The sequence below is a fragment of the Aythya marila genome (genome assembly GCF_965140915.1).
Source record: "Aythya marila genome assembly, chromosome: 2".
In the NCBI taxonomy this organism is placed as follows: domain Eukaryota; kingdom Metazoa; phylum Chordata; class Aves; order Anseriformes; family Anatidae; genus Aythya; species Aythya marila.
Window position 1 is genome coordinate 44147968 of NC_139043.1, and position 18047 is coordinate 44166014.

The 18047-nt window shown below is 38.8% G+C and overlaps 1 protein-coding gene across 1 annotated transcript in view; it reads right to left on the bottom strand.

Moving 5' to 3' along the window:
* Positions 1 to 1408: 1408 nt before the first annotated feature.
* The window catches only part of ABHD5 (abhydrolase domain containing 5, lysophosphatidic acid acyltransferase), a gene marked incomplete at its 5' end in the record, with an annotated part of 28291 nt that continues 11652 nt past the window's right edge, over positions 1409 to 18047 (bottom strand). Inside the window, 6 exons of the mRNA XM_082754197.1 lie at positions 1409 to 3648; positions 5634 to 5820; positions 6367 to 6478; positions 9092 to 9246; positions 12190 to 12562; positions 12833 to 12918. Coding sequence (XP_082610323.1) covers positions 3559 to 3648; positions 5634 to 5820; positions 6367 to 6478; positions 9092 to 9246; positions 12190 to 12562; positions 12833 to 12918 — 1003 coding nt within the window. The 3' untranslated portion in view covers positions 1409 to 3558. The remainder of the gene's footprint in view (positions 3649 to 5633; positions 5821 to 6366; positions 6479 to 9091; positions 9247 to 12189; positions 12563 to 12832; positions 12919 to 18047) is intronic.

An 18047-nucleotide genomic window follows, 5' to 3' on the forward strand; every position in this document is an offset into this window, starting at 1 on the left:
CCAGTTAATTTTTGAATAAACCTGACTCTGATGAAGGGGAAGTCCCAGGCGTGAATGGCGTACCAAACTCAGAGTTATGCAGAGATGACAGGGAGAAATACCCTGAACACACTCCATACCTCATACAGGTTTGGTTGATGCAGTCTTGTTAAAAGCAAAGGGCTAGAAAAGTGATGTGGTGAACAAGGAAACCCTTACCCGTTCCATTCTGCTGACATTTATGGGGAAAACGCATTGAGGAGCTGCCCATTAGCCCTATGCTTCTGGAGGCTCCTGTTGAAATTAATGTTCACAAGAGAGGCACTCCTGAATATGCCTGCCCACATACTGATTCCAGGGGGGGGTTATTTATATTTCTTAAAACAGAAGCCTTACAAAGATAAGGTTTGGAAAGAAATGCCAGCACAGTTTTAGTCCAGGTGAAACCAGATGATGCCAACGTTTCTCCTGTTTGGACCCATTTCCAAGCTCACTGCCTACAAATCCACGTTCTCCAGTGGCACTTTACAATCAGGTGCAAACAGGGACTTTCTTGTGCTGGTTGTGAATGTTTTACTATTGAGCCTTATCAATAAATTACTTCTCTGAAAATCAGCTTTTTTAGAACTAAAATCTAATCTGGCAGGGTTCAATAAGTAACGAGATGAACTCAGCCATGCAAACAAAATATCACTAAGTTACTTTAATAAATTTTTATCGCAACAACGTTAGGAAGAGCATGTCCTGGAAACTTAGTTAATCTTGGATTTTTATTAATATTTTGGATTCTTTTTGTTATGCCCTGGCCTCTGACACAAAGCTGTCTTCATTGTGATGCTAGAACAGGACAGATCTTTGGGCGTGCTTACGCCAGTGATTCTTGTCTTATTTGACAGCACTCTAATAAAAATAGCACCACCAGCTGACGGTATTCTCCGCAGAACATTTAAGAAACTGGTCATTGCACTGAATCAGAGTGTCTGGAGAAGCCAAGCTTATTACCAGGCAGTAATTCAATGCTCTAGCTTCCAAGTCTTTTCATCACATGCATCATTCTCTGTTCAGCACCTTTTACGATGCTTGTTGCAGTAACTTTATTAGGTTATGCTGCATACAGTAGGATATTCAGAAATTCCACCTTGACTGTCACAGGGGTATCTAATACTGCCTGGAAGATAACCAACAACCTTTTTCTTTATGTATATGATCAGTATTTTGAACGTGCAGCCACTGGTACACCAGCACTTACCTCTTCACTTAAATATAAGAAACCCTAAGAACATCGAGACATTAGAAGAGAAAGCTTTACTATATTTTAAATGTATTTTGGATGGTTCAGCTTAATGCATTCATTACCCTGCAATTCCAGAGCTTAATTACACATTTTTACAAAAGCAACATCCTACCTTAACATTAACCAAACACAACATTTTAGAGGTGTTTTTATTTTTTTTATTGTGCAAAACTTAAGCAACAAGTAAGTCCTACTAGTACAATGAGCTGAAAAAGCAAGGGATATTCAAAAGAATATTCACATTCAATGTGCAATTTTTATCCCTACTTCCATCTCTTGATGCGGAATCTAGAATTCCCATCAGTAAGTGCTATCTGAAAATGCCAATATCTCACTTCACCTTTTATTATTTGGAAGACATGCAAAACGTATTTTTCCATCAGGCCTTTACATACAATTAGAACAACTGTTCAAGTTGATAAATACAAATTAGACATTGAAAAGGATGAGAAAAATACATACCAAAGGAATCCACCTAAATGGTGGCATGACTGATAATTTATAGCATACATTAAATAAATTGTTATTCTGATTTTCCATTTGAACTCAAGAATTTAGCAAATAACACAGAATTTTGTTTAAAAATCTGGCATCTTCTAAAGTGAAAAAGAAATTTAATTCAATAATTTATTTTAATTAAAATCTTTAGCTTGTTAGACATCAAGTGCTAGCAGTCGAGGCAGTACAAAGACTTTGATGTTTACATAGCACCATATAGATATACATCTCCTTCAGAAAGAGAGATCATGTTCAGCTGGGAACATAACCTGAGTATTTCCTGAAGATTTTAGGTATCTTTGCCTTCTTTATCATCAATGTGTGCTACAATTAACATGAGCAAAACTGCACAGAATTCCACTCAAGCCTGAAGACGGTGCTATCGTTAATTCAATTCGCTGTGTACAAAAGTATCAGGAATTCTTCAGTAGTCAATTTAACATTCAAAAGCAGATCAATAGTTCCATGTAAACTCTTGGTTACAAAACAAACCACCACATAATTTGGCTTTAAAGTGACAAAGTATTTAGCTTAATTTAATTTACTAAGCTGGTAAAGAATTAATATCTAACTACATTTTCAAAGAGATGCAGAGGCTGGATTATCTCCAATTTCAAAATACACAAAATATATAACTATATAAAGAAATCTCCAAAACATACAACTATAATTTGTTACAGTGGTATTGTTTGTTCCAGTAATAATCCTTCCTATAAGGAGGTTGCATGCTAACTACAATACACTAACCTGCTGAGTTGCCAATTAGAAAATATCCCTCTGCACCCACCCCACACCCCACCCCAAATTTACTAGAAAGCAGACTAGAAGTTCTAGCTAAAGGAAAAGGGAATTATGCTCACTATCCAGATGAGCATTCCCTAGCCCTAATCAAAATCTTCTTGCCAACTTCTCTACAACTGTTAGATTTAGGCAAGTAACAAATCTTGCAATGATCATAAAGAGTTAAAAATCGACAGAATAACTAACAAGCTATTTTCTGTACTTTAAATCACTGAAATCTACATATCAAAATATTTATGGAAGCATGAGCATTGGTGTCATCACTGACTCTTACAAACTGCAGCTTCTGTAAAAGTTGCACACATGGAAAAAGATGCCTTGAGATAAACAGAAGTAAAACCCAGCAGAAGAAAGATTTCCCAATATCGAGCCCTGATTCCTTACAAAGTAACACATTTTTCAGTGATAAAGACTGCTCATTATTTTGGCCCTGTCTCTCTCCCAGAATCAGCTTCATAAGCTGTTATCACTTCAATTAAAAAAAAAAAACACAACCCTGTTAAAATATTGTATATGGAGTTCTGAATTCCATAAATAAAATATATAAGCAATTTCATATTCTCGCTATGAAACATCAACTAGAAAATATGAATGTTTATGAAGAAACAAAATCACATTTTATGTGTTACGTCTATACTGGTATAGATCCCTGTGTTAATGGAGAATTCAGCATCTTTATAGAGTTCAACACACGAACAAAATTCAATTCCATTTTTGAAGAAAATTCCAGTTTAAAAAGTTGTAAGTAATTTCATGTACGGCAGGCCAACGATCTAAAAACAAACCTCAAAGCTGTACAAAGTTTGCTTCAAAATTCCCCATTCCCCAAAAAGGCACTAAGTGGTTTAAGTGTGCAAATGGCTTCTTAGAAGAAGCAGTGTGCAAACAGAGCCTGTTCCATTAGCTCCGCGTTCTTTAATGATTTCCTAGAAAGTATTGCTATTAAATGTTATCTACGGTATGAGTTTCTGAAGAACAGAAGACAGTCAGTCCACGGAATCACAGATATCTTTCACTCTCTGATTGAAGTCTTCAGGCTGATCAGCGTACACGTAATGGCCTGCGCCAAGGATAGCCTAGAGGACAAAGGTGAACAAACAGGTCAAAAGGACAAGCAAATAATAAATTAATAAATACTGGGATAGGTGGAGAATATCACCACAAAAACAAAACCACTATTACTTGAAAGGAAAAGTTTCTAAACTGAGACTGATCTATTGCACCCGGTGTGCGTTAATGAAGCTAGCAAAATTTCTGCCAGGAGGTGGTATCCTACATCCTAAAAAAGACTGTAAATATAAGGCAAACTGAAAGTCTGTTTCACCTGTTTAATGAACTGTGCTAAACAAGAAGGAAGGACAAAACCACTACTTTTTCAATTGCGCACCTTTCTGAAAAAAGATTCAGGTAAAACAAACTGCAAAACAAACTTAGAAGAACATGTCAAACCTCTGATTAACGTTCATCCCTTTCATTCTCTGCTCAAACAATTCTGCAAAGTAGTTCTTTAGTTCTTTAAGTGTTTGCATGACATATAATCATTTCTATTCCCTTATTATGAAAATTATATGGAACAGACTAAAGAAGGTACTAGGATAAATGATTAACAACTCAGAGACTTAAATTGCTAAGGATTTCCTAGCCTTTTGGAAGCAGATTTCAGTCCTCCCAATTAACTATTACTGTGTTAAGCAGGGAAAAGTCAAATCCAAATGATGCAACATAGGGGGAAAAAAAAAAAAAAAAAATTCTGGCCTATATCATTCCACTGCAACTATGTATAAAACATTAGGGGCTTAAGTAACCACTCACATGGTGGTTACTGCATTTCTATAATTCATCATTCTCTGACAAAACTGGTATGAAGCAAGCCATAGCCATCCTGCATGGCACTTGATGAGTGTACTAGGTACTTAAGCACTAGGTACGTGAGTATTTTAATCTTATAGTCAATCCAAGGTTAAATTTGTATTTAAATCTATTTTTCCTCTCCCCCCATTTAAACACTTCCTCTTAAGTCTTTCAATTGAAACACACTGCCTTAATTATAGCTAAATGTCCTTCACTTGGAGTACTGCCTTCAGGTCTGGGGCCCCCAGCACAAGAAGGAGCAAGTCCAGAGGCCACGAGGATGCTCAGAGGGCTGGAGCTCCTCTCCTATGAAGACAGGCTGAGGGAGTTGGGGTTGTTCAGCCTGGAGAAGAGAAGGCTCCGGGGAGACCTTATAGCGGCCTTCCAGTGCCTGAAGGGGGCCTGCAGGAAAGCTGGAGAGGGACTCGTTATCAGGGGGTGTAGGCTATTGTGTGCTTCTTAATAGTGATTTTTTGTTGTAATATAACTCCTGCGTTAAGCAGCAGTGTGATACTTTCAGATCTGGATATCTGCATTTATGACATGTATCTGTGCTCTTTAACATGTGTAAACAGTTCTGTAACAATGTTTTCTCCAAGTTCCTGCTCTGATGTCAGCTATACCAAGATTATAAAATCTCATGTCAATGACTTGTCGAAATATACCATCAGCATCACATATACATTTCTGCCCGGTTAGGACGAGACATCAGTAAGAAGGCAGCTGGACATTTTATCACCTCAGCATTGTAACAGGCACGCATATTCAGTTATCACGTCTGACAGATCTGAAAATGCTTGAGGTTACTTAAAAAAAATAACAAAATAAAGATGTAATATAAATATAAGATATAAAATAAAATAAAGACAAAACCTCAGGTGCTTACCACTGACCACAAAAATTATGTGTATTAGTACACTACAGAAAAAAAACAACCTGTAAAGCAGAGAAGTGACCTTGTTCAAAGATATGATTCAGTTTCCAGTGCTACAGTAAGTTTCTTTCTTCCTCTGGGAAATATTATTTTTTCTGGGTTTTCTTTGACACGCTAACACTTGTTTTCTGTCTCTCCATTAAAGAAATCAGAAGTTATTACCCTGGTCTTTAAATCAAAGGGCCCTCATTTTCACTGTTGGTAGAAAAAACACGCTGATATGATTTAAACAAATCCACACAACGAACTAAACAGCTGCTTAGAAATTGAACTTACAATTGTCTTCACATATGAATTTGGTCTCAGAGACTGGATAGTGCTGCCAGAATTGCCATCTATACATGAACGTGCTCCGTAGACCACCGTGATAGGAATGTCTTGGTCCATCTGTGGAATCCGTTGCAGCATCGGCCTTTTTGCCCATCCGTAAGGAATAGTCATGTTCTTGAAAGCTGTTTCACCACTTCAAGCCATTCAAAAAGGGTAAGAGTAATTAAATTTCCAATGTATTTGCCTTTTCTCTTCTTTCCCCATACCTACCTAGGAATTGGGAGTATCTGTGCCTTTTGGTAATATAGATAAAAGAATGCATGAGGATGGGATTTTTAACTGTTAAGAAACATAGATTTTCAAGCAGTTTTCAACAGCCTTTTTTTTTTTTTTTTTAAAAAAAAGAATAAGATACCAAATTCATTATTTTTTTAAAGAAGATCTTTACAATTTAAACCACTATAACAACTTTAGGATTAAAAATAAGTGCCCCACCTCTCAGAATTAAGACACGGGTAATTTAAAAGAAATAACAAATTAGGATAGCTTCTACATCTAGTTTCTGAAATCCATAAAAAGTGCAATGCTATTTTTTGTTTAATTAATACAGTAAATATTATAATAATAAAACAAAACAAAAAACACATGCAGACTGTGGCCATGACCATTGGAGGGAGCAGCAGGCCATCAGTAAACAAAAGGCTGACTTCAAAACACACACTAGGAAACTCACACTCACCTGGGTGACTGTACATTGCAGTGATAGATATATTCAGTCACTGTGTTATCATCAAACATCGATGCATATTTTCGCTTGAAATCTGGTCTTAAACGCTGAACAAGGCTTAGTCCTGTCAAAACAGAAAATTAGAGAAATGTTAGTAGAGACAACTTTATCAGACTGCCTAACACTTTCCATTAAAACCCTCCAAACATGCTCCCATGAAACTCGTGGCTAACTTTGATGACTTCTGAAACAATGCTTTGTTACACCACTTACAAGTCTTAGGAAAACACAATAGCAAACAGGAGCTAAACATAGTAATTCTGAAAGACTTTACGTTGTACCAGAAGAGGGGCAATTTAATCCTTACTGAATATGGGAAATGTTTGCAAAGGGGCACTGCAAAAACAAAAGAAACAAGCAAAGGAAACCAGTGAAAGGACTAAGCAGATATTTTGCCAAAAATTTAGCCTTGCACGATAGCAACACTTTCCTTCTTGCTCTGGTAGCACTGGGTGTGCCAAAAGCATCCAACCTTTTAGAATCGGAAGGCACTGATGAAAAAGCGGGGCTGTTTTTTTCTTTACAAGTAAGTTTGTACTCCTCCTACTTATACAACAGTCTCCTTCTTAAGTTAATTAATCTGGAATTCTAATTTCACCCTCTTCTAATTGACCAGGTGGATCTTTGGGACAAAAGCCTCATGAACGGGCAATCTTAGTCTGAGAATATTATTCACCTCTGAAGACATTTACATCACCATTTACTACTCGAGTTTATAAACTGCAAATACTGTTGTTAATCGGTGCAATCACGATGATGTCACTTCTGTCACCTGTTGCTGACCAAAGGCCTGGCACTATTTCTGCAGACCTCGTAACAGTGAGCTATGCTTTTGTAACCTTGAGATTAGACTATTGCAACATGCCCTTCTGTATGCTTTAAGTCAATTTAGAACACGAATACAGTGAAAGAGAAAACAATTTGCTTATGAAACAGAGATTTAAGTCCCAAAATGATGAAGATTTTGCAAACTTTCTGCAATGTGCTCTGCCACCTATATTTTCTCTATACAGATTTCAGTTGCCAGACTTCTGTCTTTTTCTGAAAATCAACTAACTGGAACCCACTCAAACAAAAAGATCTTAATTCTGCTTCTCTCCCAGGTTTAGGTATCTGCCTGCAGGTTTGATTAGATATCCATGTGACACCACCGTGGTACCCCAAAGAACCCTGTCCGCATTTAAATATTGAACTTATACCTTTGAACAAGAGCAAGAGGCCTTCTGTTGAGGATCACACAGTTATGCCTGCCCAGCAGTTCAAGCACAAGTGTATGTAGAAGGAAACCTGGGTTTGGTTCAGTGCCTTCATCAGGTTGGGTTTGATGCCTGCGCTGCTTAAACTTACCCTTCTCTAAGAACTACGCCTCACCTGTCAAGAATTGCACAGTAAGTTGATGATGAGAAACGTTTTGAACATCTGGAGTGAGAAACTGATGAAAAATTTTGAAAAGCAGTGCCCTCAACTTCAACCTACAGGCAAGCCTGGTTTGGGGATACCTGGACAAGACAGGGTCTGTTTCCACAGCACATTTCTGACTGCATTTACTTGCTATGGGAGACACAACTTCAGCTTTGAACTCTTCCAGCTGGATTGATTTATGCATACATTTGTTATTGGATAAAATGCATTAAATCAGTGCTTATCACTCAATATGCTTCAAGTTGTTTTGTCAACCAGATTAGAAAGCATTTTACTTAAAAAGAAAATCTGTTTGTACAAAACACTGCTTGTCTGAAAAGCTCATTTTGTCATCCTTCTGAAAACAATCGAATATATTAGCATGTTAAAATACACATTCTATAGGAAGAGAGTTAAGAAACAGATGTGGTTTATACAAAGCCTAGAAATGCCACTAGTTCCTTTCAGACTGAACACTAAAAATGATGGAGAGGTAAACAGAAAGTTATAAATAACTTCTAAGGGGTCTGAAGGATATATTTTTTCAAGCCTCCCCAACAGATACTCCAGTAATACAAACAGTAATAAACAGATTACCTCTTGTCTTCTAGACGGAATACGTATGATGAATTTAAGATTTGACCATGAACTTCTCCCCACTCCTGGTCATCTCTACCTAGTCCCAGTGTTAGGGTATATAGAATTTATCTCTATCTCATCAGTGCTTTTGAAGAGATGTAGAAATATGAATGACAGACTGCTGCTGAAATGCAGGACACTGCTGAGGCTCACAAAATTGCTCCAGTAACAGGAAAATGGCCGATGGAAAGAACAGAGTTTCAGTTTCTTTAAGCTCTAGCAAAAGACAAATGTACTTACGAGAGACTGCGTTCTAATGTTAAACAAAATTGGAAATCTTGTTTGTCAATCAAACTGCAATTGGAAGGGAAACTAAACGGACTGTGACCGGAGGCAACCAGACAACCTTTTCACAGCAATGCCTCTTTGTCAGGCTTCACCAGCAGATGTCCACATAATCTGTGTCATCGTAGCTGTAGCCTACAATACGTGCTATAAACTGTCACACTAGTATTTCACACAGAAAGATCTTGGCCTCTTGTCCTCAAGAGTTCATCTTTCCTCAAGCCCTCCCACCTTCTCCTCAAACTATATTCTCTGGGGGTGATGTGGGCTTGCAACAAAGCGTGTGTTAATGTGGTACCTGCTCCTTGCTCACATTTAAGGCAAACAGTTTTTAGGAGTAGCTAAAACTCACCAAAGGGTCCTGCTATCCTCAGCCCAGCTAATGGGTTAAATGGACTCAGTATAGCTCCTAGTGCTTTGATCCAGATCGGAATTGGTCTTTCATGTTCAGCATTGTCAGGCCTCTCTGGAAAACCCCATGGCTCCACTAAGATAAGGTGTTTGACCCTGTTGGCAGAAAAGGTTCAGAGGTTGAGAGTACAGTAACTTTCCTTTGACCGAGCCATAAAATTGCTATCTGAGGATGACGCAATCTGTTTTAGTCACTTCTGTCATAGCGGCCTTATTACATTTCTGGTCCCTTGATGATTTTGCATTTGAATGCTAATTATAAAAGATGAATTTCAACTAATCATATGTAGGAATACCAGAAGCTTGGAAGCTCACGTCACAAAGAGAAATTCAGCATTCAATAGATACCTACTGTCATACACATCTGAGAAAACAGTGAGCCCTTTTTCTATTTTAAAAAAATGACCAAATCCACATCCTTGGTTTATGAAGGAGCAGTTTAATTTGAGAGAAAAAAAGGGGAATTGCACTTGTTTAATTTAAGTAAACATTTAAAAATCTGTCGCTCTTTTCCAAGCCATCTCAAATCTCCATTCTAGGAAGGGATGCAATTTATCAGAAAAACAAACTTATCAAAGTAAAACTTGATCTGAGCAGAGCAGATCAAAATTAGCAGATGTTTTCTAAATTTATTGATTTCGGTTGATAAAAGCAATGCCTGAGAGACAACTTATAAAATTATCACTCAAAGGAATCTCAGTACAGAGGGTACAGTAGGAGTCTCCCGCACATGCAACAAATCAATCACTTCATGCTGCACGTCCCCCTCAAGCAAAAAACTTATTTCATCTTGATTGATTGGAATCATCCATTTGTTTAATCCCATAATAACACCCACTCTGACAGGACTGTGCTAGATACTGCTGATACCCGGAAAAGTGACTCAAATATAGTTTTGCATATTTAAGGTGATTTTGCTTGCAAGCTTCAACACTTTACTTTCTTCTTCATGTCTTCCTTCTCTTTCAAAGCCAGGAGATTAGGTATTTAATACAGCAGAGTTCTTAGTGGCTAAAACGATTTTAGAAGTGATTCCGCAGGCTATTTCTGGACCATAATCGTTTGGGAAACCCAAAATCTGTGCTTGAAATGAGGGGCTGAAAAGGATTAAGCTCACAAAGATGTTTCTTGGCTGTCAGCTCAGCCATGAGCGTATTTGCACACAGCAGCAAACAAGAATGGTAACAGAGGATGGGGCAGAATTTAACTATACAAACCCAGCAGGGGAGATTAGAGGCTAAGGAGTGTAAGCCATGAGGGGCTGTTCGGGACAACTAAATATTCTGTGCATAAAGAGTGCCATTAAACACAGCATACACATAAATAAAAACAGAGCAAGCTTTTTTGTCTTGTAATGTTTCTTAATATTTTCCTTCCTTTTTTGCATTCTTCCTTTTGGTAATCAAGTCTAAAGCATAAGTTGAGTTAAAAGGAGGCTGGCCATGAAAATCATTCCAAAAGTGATAGTCCAGAAGCTGCAGTATTTGAAAATCATAACCCCACCATCACCCAGGAATACTCTAAATGGGAATCTTTTTGAATTTACAATCTCAGATGTCCCATGTACAAATTTGGTACAACACAGTAAATTAATGGATCATGTAAGCCTGGAGAAACAGATCTACTTTCATAACAATATGGATCCAGAATCCCTTAAGCCTCTAATGAATTGTTAGATAATCTGTTTGGAAGCTGTACTATTTTTATCACTCGATTCAGCACTGTCCTAAGATCCTATCAGTCAGTGTGATAACTTGATGGTGTTAGTTTCATTTCAGAGAAACATTGGTAATGTGAGAGCACAAACTAAAACGCCCCCAAATTAACTGACCTCAACTTAAGCAGAGTGAAGCATGAAAACAGAAGAGTCACTTTCAATGTAAGACAGCAGAAAGTAGAAACACAGAACCACTTGTAGATATTTCAGAAGAAAGGGTAAGAAACTTGTAAGTGATCCCTAGAAGCAACAACCTGCAGTCAGCTACAAGTTGCTTTACACCCAAATGGATAAGAGCTTTACATCCCTAAGGCAGAGGACCATATTCATTCAAATTCGGGATTTAGACACAAGCCTGCTTTCATACCTCACTTCTAGCAGCATGTGCCAGCTGTCAACCAGTTGACAGAGAAAGAGACTAAGCGTTTTAGGAAAAAACAGATGTATGGGTTTATTCCATAATCTCCAAGTGAGAGAGCAAGGTATGCATATGGTATCAATTGATGCTAATATAAAGTAAGCTATTTGTTCTGTATAGTATAGAATCTCCCATACGATGTGGAAATCTGGACTTACATCTTTTAACAAGGGTCCACTATGACTATTTAGACAAAAGTAAGGTCATTCAACCTCAGCTGGTAGGATCCTCACTCAACAGGGCCTATATAACTAGGCTACATTGAAGAAGAGACAAATTATTAATTTAGAGTAAAAAATGGATTGGCTGTCAACCACGATGTGGGGCAGAAAATGTTGATGAGTTGTGGTTACAGCACTGCTACAGCTGGATTGTTTTTCAAAGAACAAATATGAAGTGGCATGGAGATAATTTAAATCAAACAGCCACTAAAACTCTTTTTACATCATCATGCTTGCACGAGGCTGACTGCTAACATATAGGCATAAACTATTTAGGGAAATTAAATTCAGAAGTTTGCCTGTTAGCCGTAACAATGGGACAGTTGACAGAAATATGCCTATTTTTGTCTTAAAATAATAAGTTTGAACAGAGATGTCTCAAACATTCACGAATAAATATGATCCTTGCTATTTAGCCTTGTAACATGGCAAGGGGTACTGAACAAAAACAAAGTAAAGTACCTGGAACAAAACACGTTTACCATACCTACTTATTTCTACTCTTCTGAAAACAAACCACACAATTAATACCTGGGGCTTAAAATTCATTATCAAGTTCTTTTAAATCAACACAGCCATTTCCTTAAAGATCATCTATAAAGAGACTGATAAAATACAACCTGTGCTAACATCACTAGTCAAAAAAAGATAAGGAGTTTCTTCATTCCTTTATTTTTACATACCTCGATGGGTACTTTAGTGAGTAAGCAGCAGCCAGGAATCCACCTAGGTTGTGTCCAAGTAAAATCATTTTTTCTAACCCCATCTCTTTTCTCCATTGTTCTATGGATTCCACAAACTGATTTTCTGCTTCCCGAGCATCAGCGTCGAAGTGGGGTCTACTGCTACGTCCAAATCCCAAGAGGTCGAAGGCATGAACGGTCCTGTTTTCACAGAGCTCTTCAAAATTGAGAGCCCACATTCCGACACCTCCTCCAAAACCATGGAGGAGGACAAGTGGAGTTTTACGTGTGAGGTCTGGAGAGAATGTCAGCGTCCATATTTTATTTCCATTGGCTATATACACATACCGCTTATTGTATGTGCTTGTAATGCCTGGAAAAAAAAAAAAAAAAGAGAGGGAAAAAATGATATTGCTAGACTGATAAAATATAAAGGACATTTTATGGAAACTACTGTTTGGAATAGGACTTCCCTTTCAAAGCTGAGCCTACAGGCAAATATCATAAATAAGGGAACAATGAAAACAGTTCTAAACCTGGTTATTTCATCACAATGTAGAAGCTGTATTTAAAAAAATTTCTGATTATGGAAATTGATAGAAAAATTTGTTAAATCTATAAATATTATTAAAAACAGACTTACATTTTAGCATTTTGTCCTCAGCCTCTTTAAGGTGTAGCAGCGATGTGGGACACCAAGCAGGAAGCCAGCTGAACAGCCATCCTAACCTGCAACAGCAATACAGAATATAAAGTTCCTGAGCAAGATGATCCCATTCTGCAGCATTTGATGTTTTGAAGGAGTTCCTTCTGCTGATCTTAAAAGACCCCATGTATACCACACGTCCTGCAGGACAGGAGCGAGCAGTAGGAAGAAATCCACCTTCCCCTGTCTTTTATGAGGTGGTGTAAGGCTCAGGGGTGTTGTTCAAACAGCACGCTGTCCCTCCGCTGCCTGTCCCTTATCAGGGTGTACTGATGTATCTCCGTCAGAGCAGGCTTCTTCTGGGAACCCGGAGACATGAGTCCTCACCGCGACCCGAGAAGCTTGGCAGGAAATAAAACACAATCGTGGGGGTGTCCAGGCCCCTCTCAGGTTCCCCTGGAAGCCTGCCTGCACATACACCACCCTGCATGAACCCTCTGCTTCCAGAAAAGCAACAAGCCTCGTGCCTGCCAGCCTAACCCGAACTAAGATGCACACACCAAATACATTCAAAAAGTGGAAAATAAGCAGGTTTATTCTAGCAAAGCAAAGCACCAGGGACTTCATTACAGACTTAGAAACAAAGTCACAGCAGAAAATCAAACAGCAACCTCAAGCCCCCCTAGCAGAAGCTACTTTTCAGCTGTCACTTGCTATCTTTATAGTACCCTCTTGACCATGAGAGCAGGGGAATGACTCAGCTAGCAGCACAGCCTCAGGGACATCAAAGGACACAGCAATTAGGTGCAGCTCTTCCTAGGTGCTATTTTTCCCCCCCTTTTCAACAAGGAATACCCTTCTCCCTCCCTTGCATGTTTTTGAAGCAGCTCAGACTTACTTGCTGTGCAAAGGTTGCTACTGTAGGACCTCAAACCACTCCTCGTGGAGAAGAGCATGAAGACACCAAACTCACGATCAATTTTCTTTCTTTAAAGCTTTTTTTTCCTACCCTGAATTCCTTTCCAATTCATTACAGTATTTTCAGGATTGAATGCTGCAAGCATCAGTCGGACAAAAATTGATCTTAAAAGATTACTAGCGTCCAATTTTTTGGAGCTTGCACAACCCATCAAAAACAAATTTATGATTTTTCCTTCCAAGTTCTTTATCCAAAGGACATTCTCCCCACCCTTCTCAGGGGCTGAGCTATCCCAGCTGCACAGCTATTTACGTTTATGATACAACACAGCAGGGTGTTTGGGAAGGCACAATGCAATCGCAAGCTGTGCTGCATTTAGGGAACATCAGAAAAAAAAGAAATCAAACATAACCTACTTGGTCAAGAAAGGATTCATCATCCAATCACCCATGGCCACTGTTACTCAACGTTATTTACTTTCCTGAGAAACACACGGATGTCTGGCTGGTCTGTAAATAACCTTCCTAAACCCCCGAACGTGGGAAGCACGCTGATGGTGTGTGGACTGAGAGCTGGGCAGCTGAATGCTGTACGCTTGCCCAGATGCCTCCTGCAATCCGAGACCTGAAGAAACTCAGCATCCTCCAGGAACGGTATTCAACTGATTGGCTTCCACATTAAAATAGATATCCTAAAGGGTCAGAAAAGGTATCTTTGAGGTTAAAGCGGGCACCTGCCAAAAGCAACATCACCAGCAAATAACTGTTGAATCTGGGTTTAACAATATCAGCGTGTCTGATGTTATGAATTACTCTGGTGGATTACTAAACAATAGTTATCCCACCACCCTTTTAAGCCAAACTTTCTGCTAGTTAGGTGCTGAAACACCCATTTGTATTCATAATTCTTAAGTCAGAAGCACAAAATCCAGTCTCTGTTTTCCTCAAGCTAAAACTGTATGAAATATTTGTTCTTAGGGAAACCACTGATTTAGCAAAGGAATTGTATGTCTGTAACATGTCAACATGAAGACAGTGCAGAGATATGACCACAATGAAATAAAAATGAAATCTACAGCTCACAACCTCTGAATTTCATTTCCCAGTACTAGGGAGCCACCTGAATACCCAAGAAAAATATTTAGAGAATTGTATCAGAATCAGGAAATTTTGGCCTAAGTGTTCACTCTTTCCTTTTGCTAATTATCAGTACTGTTTATAAATACAGAAAGGTTCATTCAGAAGAGACATCACACACATGTGAACCTTGACAAATAAAGTCAGCAAGCTGAAATGCTTAGCATAAAAATCGTGTATGTGTTTCATTCTGTACTTGCTGAACTAAAAGAGCAAATGAAGATGACTTTCTGTCAAAAAAGCGATAAAGAATTTAGGAAAATATTTAATCATTTATATTCAAGACTTAATCCTTTGTTTTCCCCCCTCCTTCCAACAAATTGCCTGATGTTCTCCACATGCAGAGAACAATGAACTACTTAATTTATTTAATCATATCCCTGCTATAGGCAGCCTGTAGCCTTCCAGAGGTATCATTTATTCTGTACATCTGTGCTAAACGTGTCCTCTAAATGCACACAACAATGTCAATTGCTTACATGACCTATCATTTTTATTACTGTGATATTAAGTTAAAATAGCTATGTAGCATCAAAAAAGAAGCAATGGCTCTTTCAAGACCATTTGTTCACCAGCAATGTAGATAAGACATGAAAGAAAACTAAGGATTTCAGCTGGAGTTTCACGTTGTTTCCTCACATCTGTTTGGGGGCAGTTGAGCTTTCACAGCCACCTGAACAAGCCTGGAGCACTGGAGCCAGGAAAAATTGGGGGTCAGGAATGGGGTTGATGCCCTGCTAGGGGCTCAATTAACACACGAGTCTGTAAGATGTAACTGACCTCCAGACTTCTTGTATGTGTTTGAGGCAGGAGGCCAGAAGGGACAGGGAAGTCCCAGAGACAAGTGTTACATGGCCTTAGCCAAGGTGACCGTCATGAGGCTAAATTAGCGAGACCATAGGTAGTTTATGCTGACAAATATGGTAACAAATACTGAAAATAGCAGCCCCTGGGGGAAATACACACAGATCTTTGATGCCTTGTAGAAGCTGGAGCCACAATCACTCTGCACAGGGGCCAGGCCCCAACTGGTAGTCCTGCTTCTCCGGGTCCATGTGGTGCTGGTCTAAACCAGACTGGGAGGGCTGGAGCTTTGTGTGTGATGTGTGTTTGTGTTGTAGAACAGAAAAATTATAATTTCAGTCACTATCCACTTGCCGTATCTATCCTGCTTACTAAATACATTTCAGATTGTACCTCACTGGGGAGCACGGCGCTGTGTTGCAGCCGTCTCACCCAATTCCCCCACGACAGTCTGCTGTTGGCTTATTTTAATAACAGACAGCCCCAATCACATCCTTATTTGCTATGCAATCAAAAGCAAACAATGGGAAACCATAGCATGAAGTTTAATTAACGAGAAACCCTGCTCAATCAAGCACAACGTTCCTACTTTTAGTGGCAGGCCTGGGTGTCTGTGAACCACTCAGAAAAGAAGATTGTTGTGAACTTACATAAGGGGAAAGAGATCTCTCAAACTAATCTAATTTTTCACTGTTAGGCAACTTGTGGATGTATAGCAGTCCTGCTTTGCCTCACATGGTGTGATGCTAATTGTCTATGCTGTAAGTTGACTGATTTCCATGTATTTTGCCAGACTATTTTTTACCAAGCAGATGCTGAGTTAAAGATCTGAAGTAGGCAGCCCTTATCGTGCCACTCCGGTCACCAGACAAGTCAGTGAAGGCCTTCCTCTGGAGATACACACGGACGTTATGGGACATGATGGTCTCAGGGAAGGCCTTCCCAAACACAGCAAGTCATGGCAGGCTCCCAAATATACCACCCTCACAGGAGAAGATAGATGGAAGCTCCTAACCTACAAGTAGCACACCTGGCGAATTTTGTTGGCATGAAGAGGCACAACCTCCAATACCCAAAATCAGAAAACGAGACCTAATTTCACAGTCCTTAGCTCCTCCTTCACGTAGGAAAATCTTAAAGCTGAGGGGTGTTTATTTGAAATTGTTCTATACAAGTCTTGGTTGTATTTCTGCTTCCTTGCTCATGAACTGATCATTCTTGATAGTCTGAAAGGGCTTAAGACTTCAAGAGTTCCCAGCTACATAAAAACAATAATAAAAAATAATTAAAAAAAAAACACAATTGAGAGGTGATAACTGTACTTCTGCTGTTCCTTCTACTAAGCCTTACAAGCCATGATGGGGAATGTTACTACATTTTCCCAGCTCCAACTCAATATATTATATGACAATGTTCATATTGCACTTTTTGAAAAGAGATGAAAAAGCCTATTCACCCAAACAAGGTAAATCTAACTTGAGAAAATTGTAAAAATCTTATTCCACTCAATGAAGACATATACTGTAGACAAATTTTTGACTTACCTGTCAACTGCAGTGCGCTTGACTGAGTGAATCTCATATGTAAGCATGCTCAAAGTGAAAGTATTAGGATTTAGAGGGTACTGGATGTCAGAGCTAAGGAGGCAATTTTTCATTTATAATACATACTCTGCGTGTACAAGCATAGGAAAGGAAACAGATATTAAAAATAAGTAATGATTACTGTCTGCAGAAATCTAAGGGGTAAAGAATTATTGAATATTGTGTAAAGGGTAATACTTCTTTTTCTTAGCTGCTCAAACATTAATTTGAAACAAGTATTTGCTGTCACAGCTCAACTTAAATTGCCCAAGGGTAACTTTCAAAAGAACTGAGCATCAAGTAGAGGCAGAGGCACAGCGAATGCGACCCACCCATCCACCTCCACGAACTAGGTCAAATCAGATGAAGAATGTGGCAAATAGGTTAACTCAGATAACTATCATTCTGACAGCTAGATTAAACCTATTTAGCTCGGTGAGAGTCGATTATGTGCAAGACCACTGATGGATTTGTGGCCACTTACAAATTTGGCATGCTCCAAAAAAAGCTCATGCAAGCTTCGGTAATACTGAAGGACAGTAAACACTTCTTGTTATGTTGAGGCATGCACTCAGACAGCTGACAGTCTACCTGATTTCTGGCCTGTAAGGCTGGTTTCAAAAATGAAGCTCTACCATATCAAGATGTTCAACTGAATGTTCAACAGAAGTTGGTTGTAACTCTATATAGGAGATATAAATATACAGACAGTCTTCACATGCTCTTCAAGCTCACAATGTAATTACTCCTGTTAGAGTTGTATGAATGTG